Here is an 18,502-nt window from a genome sequence, read left to right on the forward strand (position 1 = left end):
TTACCTTGGCGAGCGTTTGGCTAAACTAAACGGGAGCAAATTGAAGGTAAGTACATAATCCCCTCACCCCCCTGATGCACCCTCCACTCCCTCCTTCCCTCAGGCTGGCAGAGTCTGGGGGATCTTATTTCATAGAGACCTGCGGCAGGAGTGGGCTGAGGCAAAACGGCAGAGCCATTGAAATTGAATTTGGATTATCCGGCGTGAAATTCTCCAGATTGGAGAGACGTGCGTGCGTGCGTGCGTCCCTGTCTTGCAGGGAGAGAGGCAAAGCAAAATTGACACAGTTATCTGAAATGGTTGCGAAGATGTGATAAATGTGAGTTGTCATTGGCTTTTGTCTTCAAAGGCATCCTTTGAAGCTTTCAAGTATTTTCTGCTTAAGGAGCATGCTCACTGAGTATCTGCACAATCTTGGGTTGGAAATCTGCCCATCTGTCTGAATGACTTATTTCAAATAAAGTCTTCATTTCAGAGTTGTATGCATTAGCATTAATATGTAAATCTAAAATAAGTCAATCATTGGATTGTCGAATACTAGTTGTTATGCACAACTTTTGGTAGGCACCTGAGCACATTTCTAGCATGGTTTCCGTCTTGTCCAAGGAATTACATTTCTATTTACCCACGAAGTATTACTGGATACCGTCCATATGGCTCCTTTCATCAACCATAAATCCAGGGATTTCATCATAAATTGGAAGATTTGAACTCTGTGGTGGTGGGGACCTTAACTCAAATCTCTCTCGTCCTCCCACTGTTAAGCAAAATATCTCCTCCCCATGAAAGAAAGATTTAGACTCCAGTGACTGTGATTCCTTTGATAGTTTTGCTCCCGATAGTTTTGACTCCGGAGTGGTGATTAGAGGTGCCACTCCTACTGGACTCTGGTTTGTGTTCGAGGCCAGACTGCAGACTTCCAGGCATTTGGAAAGATCGGCACTGAATAGGGTCATGAAACTGTGCTCCAGCTTGTTGGAAAGGTGGACGTCAGCATAAAGACAAGCTGTCAGGCAGGTCACTTTCACCCAGCGGACAATCATGAGTGCCAAGGTCCTGATCTGATGATGTTGCTACCTTTCAGACAACGTGTGTGTGTGTGCGTGCGTGACCCGAGTGTGTGACCAGTGGTTTACTATGCGTCTGTGTCTTCCACAGCGTGGCGAGTCACAGCAAGCAGAACCTCATGACGGTGGCTAACCTGGGTGTGGTGTTTGGCCCCACCCTCATGAGGCCCCAGGAGGAGACAGTGGCGGCCATCATGGACCTCAAGTTCCAGAACATCGTCGTGGAGATCCTGATGGAGCAGAACGAGAAGGTGAACTGAGACTACGTGCCCCCCAAAAATGCAGAATCTCCAAAAAGTTGTAGCTGCAGAATTTGGGTACACTGAGAATTGGTACTGGGCCACTTTTTGGTTTTTGCATTTTCACAGATAATTATTTATTTATTATCGCTACCCCTCCAGTTTTTGCCTGGGGAGGCATCCTAGCGTCGGATCCCATGACCTGTAGGGGGAGCTCTTTGTGTGTTTCAAAACAGCACTAAGGGGAATTTTTTGATATACAGCGTTCACCTTTGTGTCGTGCTATTCTTGGAGTATATCTGCAAGGCTACAGCCCCTGTGCCTCGTAGTTTACATCAAAGCCAAGCTTCCTGTTTTAACCCTGTGGGAGCAGAGACTCCACAGTCTGACATTAATCTTTGTCAATCCTCACGAGGAGCTGATTCTCTTGAGTTCCAGGAGAAGAAGTCCAGATTACATTCTAATCTGGAGGCTAACTACTGTGGAGAGTTTTACGTCTCGGCTTCTGGCCATCAGCCAATGAGACGGATGAACAGAAAGTACAGAACGGAGAGGTCGACTCCATCCAGACTGTGTCAGAATTCTAAAAAGGTCCAGTTCAGTGTTAATCATACCATAAGCAGCACTTGGTGCAATACAGGGACGATTTTAGAATGGAGAACTTTTGAGACAAATTGAAGAGATGGGCGACTCAACCGTGGAGTGGAACTGGCGTAGCCTAAAAAATTAGCACAGTCCTCTCTCCTCTCTCTCTCTCTCTCTCTCTCTCTCTCTCTCTCTCTCTCTCTCTCTCTCTCTCTCTCTCTCTCTCTCTCTCTCTCTCTCTCTCTCTCTCTCTCTCTCACTCACTCACTCACTCACTCACTCACTCACTCACTCACTCACTCTCTCACACACACACACACACACACACACACACACCTGTTGACTGTCGATGCCCCCAGATGCTACCAGCAGTCTTTTGTATTTTCATCCCTCCGTCTAGGTAGGAAGTCAGAGGGAAGAACGAAGCGAGAAAGATAGAAAACAGCAAGCTCTTTGCTAGATTCTCTGATGTAATAGATATCACCCTTCAATTCCTACAAGCCACAGTATATTCGCCTTTACTCTACACTTTTTATTTATTTTTATTATTATTTATTTTTTACTCTTTCTCAATATAGTTTACAACTTGGATATTCCCTTCATTTACTCATAAAATATTTCTCTCTGATTCTCTCTCTCTTCCCTTTTTCTCACTCTTCTTCTCTCACTATCTCCCCACCTGCCCGCCCCCCCCTCCTCTACCTCCTGTGATCCTCCTCTCGTCTGCTGAGACTTTCTCCCTCGCTCTCCTAGGCAGACTCCCATTCTCTTTCAACTCCACATCTGAAGTTTCAATGTAAACACCGGGCTCCGTGTAAACAAGCCCTCCTCCCTGGCAGCCCTCCACCAAACCCTGTTTATCTTACCCCCGCGGTCCACCAAGAGTGGGTCAACCGCCCAGAGACACGTCTGGCTGCTCCCACAGCCTTATAGCTCCAGACCGGACCAACATCCCTAATTTCTTTTAGAGGGTCGGGGGGGGGGGGGGGGGGGGTTGAGTGTATCTGGGGATAAAAGATCCTTTGATGAGGCGTTTTGCGGAAGCCCTGATGGGAGCGTGGCTCTGCGGGTTCTGTGGGCTGGCCCTGGCTGCCCTTTGCTCTCCCGCCGCGACCACAAGCCTGTGAACTGGAAAACTCCCGCTCTCTCCATGAGGTCGAGTGGGGACGCGGCAGATCGCCACTCCTCCTGTGTTTGGGGTGTGTTAGTCTCTGGAACACTGCACGCATACATACACTAGGCACCTGGATCAAATCCCCTTTTGATGTCTTTAAAATGACCTGCGGTACTTTATAAATCAAATCAAATCAAATTTATTTGTATAGCCCTTTTTACACGCAAGCATGTCACAGAGGGCTTCACATATGCCCATAGAACTGCCCCTCAATCAACCTAAACCCTCAAGGAAGACAAGGAAAAACTCCCAAAAAACTCTCAACAGGAGAAAAAAAAATGGAAGAAACCTTGGGAGGAGCAATTCAGAGAGGGATCCCCTCCTCCAGAGACGGTTGGTGGGAGAGAGGAGCAGAACACAGGCTAAACATAGTCATACAGTGTCGATGGGTTTTTAAAACACCAAAATCCATTATTCAACTTTATAGATGTAGGACAGGACCGGGAGACTTGCGACCAGGTCCAGCGTTGGCTGACCGACGACCAGGCAGGTGCTGACAACTCAAACCCCCCACACCACAAGGGATGTGTGTGTGGGGGGGGGGGGACAGAGAGAGGAGAGCAGGGATTAGAGAATGCCAGGAGCAGCTAACAGTTACAGTCATAATAGAATGAGATCCCCACCGGTCAAGTGTGGACTGGTGCAGCAATTTAACAGAGCAAAAAAGGGGAATTTGATGCAACCCCACACACCAAGACAGTGACAGCCCCCCTCATTTGGAACATGAAATCTGTTCCAGGGGAAGAGAAATAAGTTATACTTAAAGAATAAGGATGGAAACAACCCGTCCCCCGTTGCCTCCAACTAGTAACATACTTACCTTTAACAGTCGTAGAATTGACTAAACAATAACGTTTTTAACCTAATTTTAAACGTCGAAACAGTATCAGACTCCCTAATTGAGACGGGTAGTTTATTCCAGAGAAGAGGCGCTCTATATGAGAACGCCCTACCTCCAGCTGTTTTTTTCTTAATTTTGGGAACCACCAGATAGCCGGCATCTTGAGATCTAAGTGTCCTTGCGGGGCAATAGGGTGCAAGGAGACCGGAGAGGTACAGTGGTGCCAATCCATGCAGAGATTTGTAGGTTAGTAGTAGAACTTTGAAGTCAGCTCTGGCTTGGATAGGGAGCCAGTGTAGAGAGACAAGAGTAGATGTTATGTGATCAAACTTTCTTGTTCTGGTCAATAGTCTAGCAGCAGCATTTTGCACCCGCTGTAAATTTTTTAGGTGGGTAATTGGGAGGCCAGAGAACAACACATTGCAATAGTCCAATCGGGACTTAACAAATGCATGTATTAGTTTTTCGGCATCATCCTTTGAGAGAAATTTTCGTATTTTGGCAATATTACGTAGATGGAAAAATGCAGTTCTAGTAATTTGCTTAATATGGTACTCAAACGAAAGGTCTGGGTCCATTGTGACTCCTAAATTTTTTACTAGCTGGCTTTGAGAGACTTTGACGCCGTCTAGGTCTAAGGTCAGATTGGAAAAATTATTTCTATATTTTTTAGGACCGAAAATTTGAACCTCGGTTTTATCCGAATTTAGAAGAAGGAAATTTGCAGTCATCCAAGCTCTCAACCTAGAAACACATTTTTCCATAGCATGTGGAAATTCTCCAGACTTTATAGACATATATAGCTGAGTATCATCTGCATAACAGTGAAAATTTACCCCAGAGCTTCTAATTAGGTTTCCTAAAGGCAGCATATAGAGAGAAAATAACAGAGGGCCTAGAACTGAACCCTGTGGTACTCCGTATTTTACAGTGGAGCTCCTGGATGAGCAGCCATCATAGTGGACATATTGTGATCTATCGGATAGATACGATCTAAACCACTGAAGTGATGTACCAGAAATCCCAACATAGTTCTCCATACGTTCCAAGAGAATCTCATGATCCACCGTGTCAAAAGCTGCACTTAGGTCTAGAAGAACCAGGACAGAGAAAGAAACCGCGTCAGAGGCTAACAGTAGATCATTGACTACCTTGGCTAATGCAGTTTCAGTGCTGTGGTGGAGACGAAATCCAGACTGGAGAGGTTCATAAAGCTGATTTGAGGAGAGGTGCTCAGTGAGCTGTTGTGCCACAGCCTTCTCTAAAATTTTGGAGATAAATGGCAAATTTGAAATTGGCCTGTAGTTGCTAAGACAACCTGGATCCAGGTTTGTTTTTTTAAGAAGGGGCTTAATAATAGCTTGTTTGAAATCGTTGGGGACTTGGCCAATTACAATAGATTCATTAATAATACTAAGCATGGGTGGTCCAATAATAGGGAGAAGTTCCCTACAGAGTTTGGCAGGGAGAGGATCGAGAAGGCAGCTAGTGGGTTTCGAGGAGTCTATCAGCTCGATGAACGCTTCCATAGAAATAGTGTTAAAGTGAGTGAGAGCCTCAACATGCCGCATGCTTGGTATAGGGGAAAGTTCAGTGTTGATGGCCACTCCTCCAGGACTAGTCTGTAGTTTGTCCCTTATTGCATAAATTTTTTGGTCAAAGAAATCTAAGAAATCATTGGGAGAGAAATCTGAACTAACACAGAGTCTACTTTTCTTAGTGAGATTTGCAACAGTGTCAAATAGGAACTTAGTGTTGTGTTTGTTCTTACTAATCAACCTAGAGAAATAATCTGATCTGGACCTAATGAGGACTTGCTTGTACTCCATTAGGCTGTCCTTCCAGGCCAGGCGGAAAACCTCCAATTTAGTGGTACGCCACTTATGTTCTAGTTTTCTAGTGAACCTCTTAAGAGTGCGGGTTTCCTCTGAATACCATGGAGCCAGTTTCTTGTCCTTTCTTTTCCTTGGTTTGAGAGGGGCAACAGAGTCTAGGGATAGCTGAAGAACCAAATTCAGATCCCTCGTTTTAGTATTTAATGATTTATTTGGGACGTCAAGGACTTCTAGTGCAGCGGGTAGAATATTAGCCAGTTCCAGAGCTGTGTTTGGGGTTATGCAGCGGCTAGTAGAAATATTCTTAGTGCCTCCAAGGCTCTGGCAGAGGTCCATTTTGAAGGTGACCAGACAATGGTCTGATAATATAGGATTGTGGGGGTGGACAATGACGTCACTAATCTTGATTCCCCGCGTGAGAACTAAATCTAATGTATGCGAGTGAAGATGGGTAGGTTTGTAAACCACCTGAGTGAGACCTGTGGAATACATTAGAGCAGTAAAGGCCTTACTTAAAGGATCTTTTGGGTCATCCACATGAATGTTAAAATCACCCATAATCAAGACGTTATCAGTATATGTCACAAGATCAGCACTAAAATCTGCAAATTCCTCCAGGAAGAGGGAATACGGGCCGGGGGGCCGGTATAGAGTAACTATACAAAATGAGGGAGGGGGGCCAGGAGTAGTAGCATTATTCCTTTTTAAAATAGTTGGTGGTTTCATGCAAATTATTTCAAATGATTTAAAGGTATTTACAGATTTTAGGCTGAGGTTGAAGCTAGCTTTATATATCATAGCAACACCACCACCTTTCTTTGATACACGAGGGATGTGTGAGTACGCAAAATCCGGAGGCGATGCTTCATTCAGGGGGGAATATTCATCAGGTTTTAACCAGGTTTCGGTGAGTCCAATCAAGTCCAGGCTGTATTCAGACATTAGATCATTAATCAAAATGGCCTTTGTGGATAGAGATCTGATGTTTAGGAGCCCAACATTCCAGTATGGGTTTTTGGCAGATTTAGACGTAGATAATACTTCAGAGAGGGCGGCACTGTCATCAGAAAACTTAGTAGGAAGAGCAACGGGGGAGCAAGGCTGAATACATATTAAATTGGTATAATTCCTAATACTTGAAGGCCGAAATTTAGAGAAAGGGCGGGGGACCGACACCGTCTCAATGGGAGAAACGACATCAGCAACCTCACTGACTACACTACAAGCTAGGCTATCGGGCCCCCAACAGCTCACAACATACCTATCAGACTCTCTAAGAGACTGAGGCCCGGCTTGTTCTAGTGAGTGTCAGGCCTGCTCTAAAATAGCTTCAATATTCCTAGACAATAGAAAAGCACCTCTCCAGCTCGGATGGAGCCCGTCACTTTTCAACAAGCCAGGTTTGGCCCAGAAACAAGACCAATTATCTACAAATCCAAAACCCTGTTTTGAACAGAAGCGAGCCAACCAGCGGTTAAGAGAGACAAGTCTGCTGTAGATAGATCTATAATCTATAGTCTCGTCAGTCCCCCTGTTAGGGGGACTGACGAGACTATAACTATGCCTGCAGACTATAACTGACTGACTATAAATGCCTGCAGTTTGTTGAGAATCATCCGATGTGTCATGTTGTAAGACTTAAAAATTGAGCTGACTTTCTCTTTCTGACGGACACATGGCGGTTGCAGATCTTCGGGGATGTACCGGATGTGTCCCAGTCCCCATGCACCTCAGCCTTCTCTGCCCCCACCAGGCAGTCCAAGAAGCTGGGTCGCCAGAACAGACCCCTGGCTGTCTACAACCCTCAGTCCCTGGACATCCAGACCGGTAAGAAACCAGCATTAAGGACCAAGACTTAGGTTTAGGTCTAGCAGGTTTGATGGTCTTGTGAACTCTGCCTTCATGACTCCAGTGACGTTATACTGTATGTAGTGAGTAGATTTTGTTCAAAGGTTTGAATATTATGATAATTTGTTCACATTTCTGAGGATGGCTTGAGACGTGGTACTGTAGTTCGACTTTCCACTCTAGTTGCCCTTATCCAACTTTTACATCTTAAAGAAAAAGTAAACAGCTTTGGTTGTAGGACAGGACAGTATAGTACAGCTCAACTTCAGACCTGGTCCCCTCAACAGCACCAGAGGAGAGTGAATCTGCTTCCCAGACTGCAGCACTCTCCCTCCTCCTACCGCTCTGTCGCTCCAGATCTGAGCATGGTGTGTTTTAATGTCTGGGATGAAATGAGTAATCCCTTTTTTTTTTTTTTACCTTTTTGACTTCTGTCTGGGCTACGGATAATGGATTGAAAGTGAGTTGCTTCTGTGTGTGGAGGGCTAAAACGAGATTCTGTGTTTGGTGTTAGTGTGTACATTTATTTTTGAAATATATTTGAATGTGTGTGTTGTGTCCATGTGCATCTTTGTGTGAGCCAATATCCCCCAAGATATGGACACGTACTATGAGTGGGCCATTTGAAAGGGAAGTGTATTAATACATTTGCATAAGGAAGCTTTCCAATATGTGTTCTGTTTCTGAGGACACTGTCTTTGGCGTGCCAGAAACATCCTACTTTCCTGGTGCAGATTCTTGCATATCGAGTTGCATGTTTTACGTTGATTCTTCAATCTTTGCCAACACCAACAGAACCTGACCAAATGGATTGGGCACACTATAAATGTAATGTTGCCTTTTTCTGCAGGACAATGGAAACTATCCTTTTGATACAGTTTTGATTTGTTTCAGTGCAATCAAAAATGAAGTTTCTAGTGTTTCATTTACTAGCGCCGGTCTGGTCTAGTTTATGAACCAGATGTCGTTTCGTTAAATGGCCATTTTCAAGTTCAAGTTTTTGTGTTTTATTTTCGCTATGCGTTTGGTAGTAGAAGTACTGAGGTAACAATGCTCAATACCTTTAATAAGAGGGAGGGTTCTCTCTTTCAGATGATACATCCAGCTGACAAATGCTGCTCTGTCCATTTGGCTTTATATGCTGATGTACCTGTGTGAGTGAAGAGGTGGACGTCCTAAACTCTGTGATCTGACCCCACTGGATCCCCTGTGGATCCCCACCCTCCTGGGTGGAGTTTGACCCCCTATGGGGCCGACAGCGACAGCATTCACTTTTAAGTACAGTTTTAAGTAGAGTCCGAGGCTCGTTTACTGCCAAGCCTGCCTTTGATGTGTGTGGTGGGAGTGTTGGAGAAGCGGACTGCCTCGTCCTAACAAGAAACTTCGGTGTGTGTGTGTGTTCTCCTCCGACCCACATGAGTTTGCCAAAAACAAGAATCTTGATTTTCACCCGACATGACAATCTTGACAGCGACCAAATCGCCTTTAAACTGGGGGGTGTCTCTTATGTTCGCAATTGCGTCCACAACTGCTATTTGGGGCTTCAGAGTTGTGTAATTGTGTACTTTCTGAAAATGCTCCAATTTTGAGAGCATGTTATGCCTAGTGTTCTGTGGAAAAGCATTCTTTCATTAGATGACTTGACTAGCTGTCACCATCCCTCTGTCTCTCTCCCTTCCCCCTCTTCAGTGTCGCAGAGCGGTGGCTGTCCCAACTCGGCTCCAGACGAGGTGTCCATGGGCAGCAACGAGTCGGTGTCTTCCCAGTCGTCCGCGGCGTCGGCCTCGGAGACGCCGCCGGAGAAGGCCGACCACACCCCCCTGAGCACCACCCTCAGCTCCAGCAGCAGCCAAGGGTGAGCTCCCTCCACCCGCGTTCCAAACCCACACCTCGGCACCTCGCCTCGAGCCTTTCTCATCCGTGTGGGACACCGTCCATGGCTCCAAACGGCCGTAGAGGCTAGGGGGGAGTGTCTGCCATGTGGTTGGGTGTGGTGCATACTTGAAATCCCTTCTGTACACTTTGTACACTGTATTGTCCCCCCAGAAAGTCCTTAGGGAACACAAGGCTCCTGTTCTGAATATGGCCTCCTTCTCAGAAGCATTGCAGCCTCACAAGATGTGATAAATCAATCGTACACAAGGCCTCTAACTCAACCCTGGAGTTGACTCCAGCTCACTCAAACGTCAAGTTTTTCGTTTCTTCTTTTTCTTTTTCTTTTTCACAGTTCCACAAGTTTCTCCAAATCCCTTACATCCCACGTGTTGTCTGACTTGAAACTTCCTCAGACAGTCTAAAAGTAAAGGTAGCAGGATCTGCAGTGTTTTTTTTTTTTTTTCCCATAAGATTTAGTCACCTAAGGTATTTGTCTGCTGTAGGCTCTATTAGAGCCTCTCGGTATCTCTCTAATTGAAACTCTGTCTCTGTCAACTCCGTCTAGCACAGATCCTCCTCCATCTCTTATTTTATTATGAGGGAGATTTGCACGCTGCCCTCACTCTCCCTCCCACTGTCTGGCTCTGTCTTCCTCGCTCGCTCATTCATGCATGCATGCACTCACTCACTCTTCACCTACTCACTTGCTCACTTGCTCGCTCATTCATACATACACTCACTCCCTCACTCACTCACTATTTCTCTCCCCACCCACTCTCACTCTCTCTCTGGCTCTCAATTTTTTTTTCTCTCTCTCTCCTACCCACGTACTATAAGCCTCCAAGCTGCCTGTGCAGTCCTTGGGCTTTTTTTTTGTTGTTGTCTCCAGTCCACAGCTCTCCCTGAATGCTGATGCATGTGGTAATAATATTGGGTTATGCTGCAGATGTCGGGCTCTCTGCAGTGTCATGTCTGCTGAATCACCTTGAAGGAAACTTTTTTCTCTGGCTCTCGCTTTCGCTCTCTCTTTCACTCCCTGTATCCTAGCTGCAGCACAGTGGCCAAAGAGAAGGCTGCAAAATAGAATTTAATTAGCCAAGTCGGCGCTCAGGGAAACGTGAATCGTCCTCGTGCCTGCGCTCGTGTGCGGTGGCGTGAGAGTGCAACAGAGTGCGTGAGCGTGTCTGTGAGTGTGTCTGTGAGCGTGTCTGTGAGCGTGTCTGTGAGCGTGTGGAAGAGAGTTACATGTCGAGCCTTGGCTCTAAATCACAGTGGCAGACAGACGGAGCTCTGGGTTACATAACGGCATCCCTCTTTCTCTCTCTCTCTCTCTCTCTCTCTCTCTCTCTCTCTCTCTCTCTCTCATTCCATCTATCTGTTTTTCCCACTTTTGTGGCATGGCTTTGGAGGACGGAAGGAGCAACCAGGAGGTGGTCGTAAATCTCGCCCTTATTTGTTTGGGAGACAGGTGGCTGCGCGTCGGCCGTGTAAATCGTATTGACATTGGGAGATATTCATCTTGTTTACCCTTATAGTCTGTGGCCCCGTCCTTTATGAAGACTTGTGCCATATGTCACTGGGTGTCGCCCTGGCTTTGTACATCAATAAATCTTGGCAGGGGCGACAAGGCAGGGACCTGTTCGCTCAGCACCTATCTGGCAAAGGATTGTGGGAAAACTTGAGTCGGAGAGGTGCCTGAATTCCTTTACATATGCAAAAAAAATGCGAAAAGATTTGTCCTGAAGAAAGTTTGGCTCATCTGGGAACTTGAATATTACTCCACAGCCTGTCAGCATACTCAAAACACGGCCTGACTCTAGCGCACAGTACTTCAATCTCCCCCCCCTCCTCAGAGGGATATACCGTTCATGCCACCTTCAGTGTCTCCCCTCATTTCTTCTACTCTCTCCCAATCGGGTGTGCGGGTCTCGCTGTAGCGCTGGTGAGTGAGGCTCTGTTATGGTCTCCTTCCCTCTTCCTCCTCCTCTCTTGGCAGACAGCTGTGGATCAGTATGGATGGATGGATGGACTCATTTCCTGACCACCCAGATGGAGTGTAGGCTCGCGGTTTAGCTTGGCAGTCTCTCGCGCTTACTCCATAGGTAGAGATAGGAAAAGGCAACGTCTCTCTGTCCCCGTTTCCAAAAGAGCAGTAAACCTCCATGACAAGAGCCGGCTGCATGACCCTGTTCTGGATATGGGCTGAAATTCCTGGCCTAATGGGAAACAGACGTTTATATCAACTTGTATGCTATTTTCTATCACCCTATATGCTAACACTGCAGCCAATAAATTGGTGGGGACATTTCAGTGGTCTTGGTAGGGACCTGGCCCTAATCGTCCGGCCCTAAACCTAAGCGTATACATGCTGGCTTACCTTGATGTGTGCTAAGAGTTAGCCCTCTCAAAAAACACCCAAACGTGGGATTTACGAAGTGTTCCCCATATACACTCAATGTAGCGTTTGCACACAGCAACGCGTATACTCGCATCGCACCCCTGCATAGAGCGGGAAACAACGGCATTGCCGCAAACGGCGTAAACATAGCTTTGCGTGTACAGTGCATCTACACAAACGATGCTTGTACAGTACTGTAATCATGTTTACATATGGGGCTAATATTTGCTGGATGGAAAACAACTGTTGTGCACTTCAAAGCTTAATGCTATTTTGGTTGGTGAGAAAAGCGGCAAGCCATTTCCTCGGGTTTGGCTAAGCCTGTGTCGTGAATGCAATTTTTTGATAAACCCATTTTTTCCTGTGCTTCATTTGACAGGTTTCTAGGGCAACCGTGGTATATTCAATGAATATTTTCCCAACGGTTTATCCTGTAGTCATTTATGTGTGAATTTCAACTTGACAGTTGTGTGCATGCATCTATGTAATCGCGTTTCCGCCTAGAGCGTTAGATCTTGTTAAAAGACTGGATTTGAAGATGACAAATTGGAGATTTTCCTGTCTGTGAGTGAGTTTGAGTGTGTGTATCTACTTGTTTGTTTTCCCAGTCCTGGCTTTGCGTTCGTGCTGTGTCTTTGAGTTTACCTGTCTGAGTGGCCAGAGTGCTCCTGTAATCTCCCCCATCCCTGGCGGCGGGCCAGGTAGACAATACAGGCTTTTTTGGCAGTGTCCCAGTCAGACAGCGGTTGTGCCGGCGCTCAGGTTAATGAGTGGATTTGCTGCACTGCAGCGTAGCAGGCCCCCTCCCAATCTGATGTGGAGCAGCTAAGAGCCACAGTGGCCGACGTTGCAGCCGCGGACCCATAAATCACAGACACGCACCCGCTGACCGAACGGACCTGGCCAGTCCTTCAACATGGAGAACGGCGGAGGGAAAGGAACGCCATACAGTTTTCACCTTCAACTATAACGCCCCTCCCCCACTCTGCTTTTGATCCCCGGCCAGTGCGCCTTCCCGGCGAGGTCGGCATCTTTCACTGGCCTGTTCGCCCCCAAACGTCCAGCCCCATCTTTCTCCCCCTTTGTTCCCCAGGCCCCTCCCCAGCTGCTTCCTCTAATTGCCTTTATTAGCGTCTCTATGGGAGCGGTGGCTAGGAGCAATTTGGTCATTATGTTCTGTACGGAGGGCCGCGGGGCGTGCACGGAGCACAGAGGGACGCTCAGGCTCTATGCTACTGTCCACTCTCCCCAAAAAAACCCAGACACACACACACATCAGCAGCAGGGCCCGTTACAGCTCTAGAGGTGATCCTGGATGTGTTGTGTCCCACACTGTCTCATACACACACACACACACACACCCATCAGCAGCAGGGCCCGTTACAGCTCTAGAGGTGATCCTGGATGTGTTGTGTCCCACACTGTCTCATACACACACACACACACACACCCATCAGCAGCAGGGCCCGTTACAGCTTTAGAGGTGATCCTGGATGTGTTGTGTCCCACACTGTCTCATACACACACACCACACACACACACACACAGCTGTGAAGCTGCAGAGGTCAATGGGTCTGTCTCGTGATGACGCACTAGGATGCTACTAACGGTCGACACAGAGGCGAGAACAAAATGAATAGCCCTGTCCATTTACAATGAACGCAAAAATCCTATGACCATAATCATATACTATATAATATAGTAGGTAATGTATATCACGGTATAATTCAGAAATACCTAAAAAAAAAAATACTTTAAAGGTTTAAAGTTTTGAAAAAGACGTTGTGAAAGGTTTAAAAAAAAAAATCAAAAAAAGTTTTGGAAAAAGTTTTGAAAGGTTGAAATAATATTTTCTAATAAAGGTTTCAAAAATATGTTTTGAAAGGTTGAAAAATTATTAAGATTTTTGGGGGAAGTTGTGAAAGGTTAGAACATAAATTACATGGGGGGTGCATTTCAGGGCAGGGCTGTAGAAATGAAGCAACAGAACCCTGGTTTCTTGACTTTTTCTAGATTTGTTTGTTTGGTCACCCAGTATTTAAAACATTTATTTACGTTTCTGTAAAATTGCTATGTTTGCGTAGATTGATGACGATATTTGCGTTAAAGTTCCGTACGGTAATTTTATGCCGTGCCTGGTGTGAATGGGACTGTGACAAATCAAATTTCTGAAAGGCTCTACTGCAGTTAGCACGGTATAGTCAAAATCCATATCGTAGGCCAAATTCATACTGGTATGTTTTTTACGTTCATACTGTTACCATGGATACCATGGATGTTAACATCCAGTGGTAAGGGGTTTTGGTTTTCCATCAGTTGATGGCACAAGAAGAAAGTAGTGTTCATACGTTTTATCTTGGAAGCACAAAGCATTTTACCAGTGTACAATTATAGTGGGTTTTTAGCTGTAGTGAATTCAATTCAGTTGTCTTCAAATGTCTTTCAAGTTATGTTTGTAGTGCACACTGTTGCCTTCCCCGAAATGTGAAACAAAACACTTAGTAAAATCTGGACTGCTCTGCACTTTCACAGCTATGGATGATCCTGCTTCAGCTTACCCTGGTCAATGTTTAATTCATGTGACTTGAGTTTTCTCCTCTCTCTGTTTGACTGTCTTTCTGTAATTACTGTCTCTCCGTCTGTCTCCAATCTCTTTTTCTCAATGTATTCATTTCTGCCTCCTTCATCTCTCTCTTTCTTTCTCTCTCCCATCGCTCCCTCCATTTTATTCCATGTGATTCATGCTGATGTGAAAGGTAGCGGTCAAAACTTTGGCCTTGCAGCTGTGCAGGAGTGGGACAGGTGTCGATCCAAAGCCTCTCAAACACGCCCTGTACTCTGTGTTGTTGGGCTTTAGGGGATCAGAAACGCTCCTAAGGTTCCTCAAACACTATTGTGCTTAATGCCGAATATAACTGTTTAGGCTTTCTTTTCAGATCTCAGGCCCATCATCTGAAATATGTCAGAACCTTTTGCCGTTCATAGTTTAGTTGCAGCCGACGAAAGTTATAAGCATTGCCACATTTACACTTGCTCCATGTTCACAAAACCTTCGGGATTCCTACAGTACAGCTTTGAAAGCCTGTCACCTCAAGCATGTTGTCGTCTGGTTCGGACATCATTTCAAACAATAATAGGGTCATTCTACTACAATACAGAAGTCAGGTACTGTGACAACGTAGGGTCGGCATGGACTTGAACTGTGAAACTACTGTGTAAACTGGGAGCAGAACCTGTGTGTCCCTTGCTGCCTCGCCTGTGTGAGACTCGGGTGGAGGAGGAATATTAATTGGCGGCGTGTGAAAGTGCTAGCTTCAGGCTTGTGGCTTCTTTCCCAGCTCTATTCCAACTTAAACCGGGGCAGACTGCTTGTTTTCTCTCTCTCTTTTCTCTCTCATTCTCTTTCCCTCCGTCCCCTCTTTTTTTTGCACGTCTCTCTCTTTGCTTGTCTTCCTCTCCCTTCCTCTTACCTTTTTTTTCTAGCATATGACGAAGTTTGTCCACCTTACACCAGTCCCACTTTTCAGATGGGTATGGCCCACAACCACCACTTTATCCCGCTAGCTCCAAATGTATCTGGGTTTGAGACTCAAAATGGATTGACCTTGATATTGGCCATCTTTAAGTGCTAGCAGTTGTAGAAACATGAATATTGATGTGTGCTAGCTAGAGCGAAGCATAAAGTAACACTTTACAGTGTTTCCTCTAGGTTTACAGCTTTGGGGGGGGAGAGAAATTACATGCCGTCGTGTAAATAAGATAAATAACATAAGGCCATTTAGTTTGTTTAGTAAGAGAGCAAGCTATTGACCTGTTTTATAGGAAAGATAACCTTAAATTACTTATTTTGTGATCGGGTGCTATATTAAAAAATAAAATTAAAAAATAATAATTTACTTGACCTTCCAGGGGGGGCAGGGGGTGCCGTTGGAGGGGCGGGGCGCCCCCTTAATATAATAGTAGGGGACACACTGCTTTATTCTACATGAGCACAAAACCATGGTTTAACGTACTTGACAGTCCTCCAGTCAACTGTCCTCTGTTATCATGCACGGTCTTACTGTGCCAAATACTAACAGCTATATCCCTGCATTACTCGGTCTTTGGGGTCATTCCGTTGTTGTCACTGGACAGCAGTCCCACACACGTCTGATCTTGTGCTGTGTGTCTTCCGTGTCCGCAGGGCGGCCGCCTCCTGGATGAACTCGGGTCTCCCCTGCGACGGCAACGCCTCCCCCACAGCAGCTGACAGGGACAAACCGGAGGACAGGTGAGGCACCTGCTTCCCTTAGACTGGCTACTGTAGCTACCTCGGAGAAGAGGTGCACGCACACACTCACTCTATCACTCACACACACACACACACACACACACACACACAAGGATTCGGCTGCCTACACCAGTAGCCGTGATTTTCTTTCAAACCTCCAGAAAAGACATTCTTTCTCTCACCAAGCCAGTCACTGTGTCTAGTCTCTGTCTCTTTGTATTTCTCTATCTTCTCCAACTCACTCAATTATTAACTTTAAATGTGGCTTCTCCCATTTTCTGCTGTTCTCAAACTTCCACTAAACAAACTGGCGCACATACACACTGACACACACTGACACACACGGATAGGTATTTGAGTAGACTCTGTGGAACTGTAGACTCTGCTCATTACAGTGATCTATTACTCAGCTACCCCCCAGACTAAATGATGAATTCATTTTCCATGCTTTCAAATGACAGAGGATATTGCTGACAGCCTAGCCATTTGACAAGCATTCCCTTAATGTTATTTTCACATAAATACATTTAAAAAGTTATTCTTTCTTCAAATGCAGACCTGTAAATAAATTAAATGTAAAAAAATAAACACTAAACTTAACAATAAACCATTCACAATCTTAACCAGCTGCATAGTCATAGATTATTGCATTGGCAACTCTGACCGTGAAACATTTTCATGTGAAGTATTTCATACTTTCTTCTCCGACTACCTCTACGTCTTACATTGTTGTTGCTCTGCCGAAACGCGTATGAAATATTAATCAGGCCATCCTGTATTGAAGTCTGAGACGACATGGTAATACTGTCGGTTGAGATAGCTATGCAAGCAGGAGGAAAAACAACTTGGCTCAAGAAACACAGAGTTGATTTGTTTAGACTTTCTTTCACTTTTTCAGGCCCATACACATTGTATTTTATGAAACAATGGGGGAGAACCCTATTCACTTCCAAACTCCCTCTCAGTACGTATCTTCAAAGGGTCTCCAAACACTTTGTATTGAATGCCTCTCACTTTATTTGGAATGCCGGGAGATCCAACAGGTTTTCAATTCTGCATCCATTTTGTGCACAAAACCAGCTTTCACATTTGTAATTATCCCACTGTTGTCTGATGAGGGCCTTGACACGTGTGGTGGAACAGTCCCTGCATCTCTCAAGGAAAAGGAGGGGTTTTGCGGGTGGGGGGGGGGGGGGGGGTGTAGATTGACACTAGATAAAATCCTCTCAACAACCGCCCTTGTAACTCGCAGTCTGTTATTTATTTATTTATTGCTGATTTACCCTCCCCAGTGCCCCGCCACTTGGCTGTTCTGTTGTGGGCAGCGAGCTAGCGAGAGTCTGGGCCAGGACAAGGGGCCCCAGATTGAACTCTGCAGTAATCCTCTCTCCAGAGCTCCACCAGCTCACTGATTGCCTTCATTTTTCAGTGTCACCAACAGCAGGAAAGCCAAGGCGGTGTACCCGTGCGAGGCCGAGCATGACTCGGAGCTCTCCTTCCAGGTCGGCGCAATATTCAACTCCGGTAAGTGTTATCACGCCGACACCAGTCGCTCATTCAGAAGAGAAGCGGGGCTCCGGCATATTGGATTCCAAGAGGAGATGAGGAGAGAGAGAAAAAACGGATGGCCAATCTGATCTGTAATCGGAGGGGCTGGGGGGGTGAATTGTAGGGATACAGATTTGCACTCCAGTGTCTGAAAAGCGACTTGACTGAGCTGTAATCACTCACAAGGGAAATGAGGCTTTGAGTTGGAGTCTTTAGTTTTCTTGCGGCCTTCCTCGCTGTCATTGCGAGACAAACAAGAATCACCAGGTATGGAGTCTCCACAAGAGGACATTTAATCATGTCTTTGTTAAGACAGCACATTTACCCATCACCAGTTAAGAGTCACTTTTTTATATATAAATGTGATTTATAAATTATTATTCTGTGACTTCATTTTACCTCTTGTCAGACTAATATTGGAACCGCCTAAGGTCCAGATTATCTATTGAGGACATTGCATCCACATCATCAAAACCCAAACTGACAGTTGGCAGTGTAGGTTGGCAGGTTCAGATGGGGAAAACCACACTAAACAACAAGGGTTAGAACAAGGGTTCATTTCCCACAGAAGACCGTCAAGAGGTGCCACCATATCTCAAAATGTACTTTTTGTAAATGATTTAGCAGTTATTAGCAGTGCTACGATTACACAATTCTACTCCTGATAGCTGACATCTAACATTCCCTCTCTGAAATCCACCTTGAAAGCACAAAGGAAGCCAATCAATCAAGTTTGCCTTAACCACACTTGTGTATCCACAAAAAAACATTTGTTTTTCCTTTTCAAGTGGCATGCCCAGTTTCGCCCAGTCAACTGACGAG

General features: G+C 45.6%; 1 protein-coding gene across 1 annotated transcript in view; it reads left to right on the forward strand.

Annotated features, from left to right (window-relative positions):
- arhgap10 (Rho GTPase activating protein 10) overlaps positions 1–18,502 on the forward strand; it is a 47,183-nt gene that overhangs the window by 27,304 nt on the left and 1,377 nt on the right. Inside the window, exons 18-22 of the mRNA XM_062477569.1 lie at positions 1,159–1,318; positions 7,430–7,568; positions 9,279–9,444; positions 16,046–16,132; positions 17,562–17,656. Of these exons, the coding sequence (XP_062333553.1) occupies positions 1,159–1,318; positions 7,430–7,568; positions 9,279–9,444; positions 16,046–16,132; positions 17,562–17,656 (647 nt within the window). The remainder of the gene's footprint in view (positions 1–1,158; positions 1,319–7,429; positions 7,569–9,278; positions 9,445–16,045; positions 16,133–17,561; positions 17,657–18,502) is intronic.

Source organism: Osmerus eperlanus, chromosome 14 (genome assembly GCF_963692335.1).
Source record: "Osmerus eperlanus chromosome 14, fOsmEpe2.1, whole genome shotgun sequence".
NCBI classification, from domain to species: Eukaryota; Metazoa; Chordata; class Actinopteri; order Osmeriformes; family Osmeridae; genus Osmerus; species Osmerus eperlanus.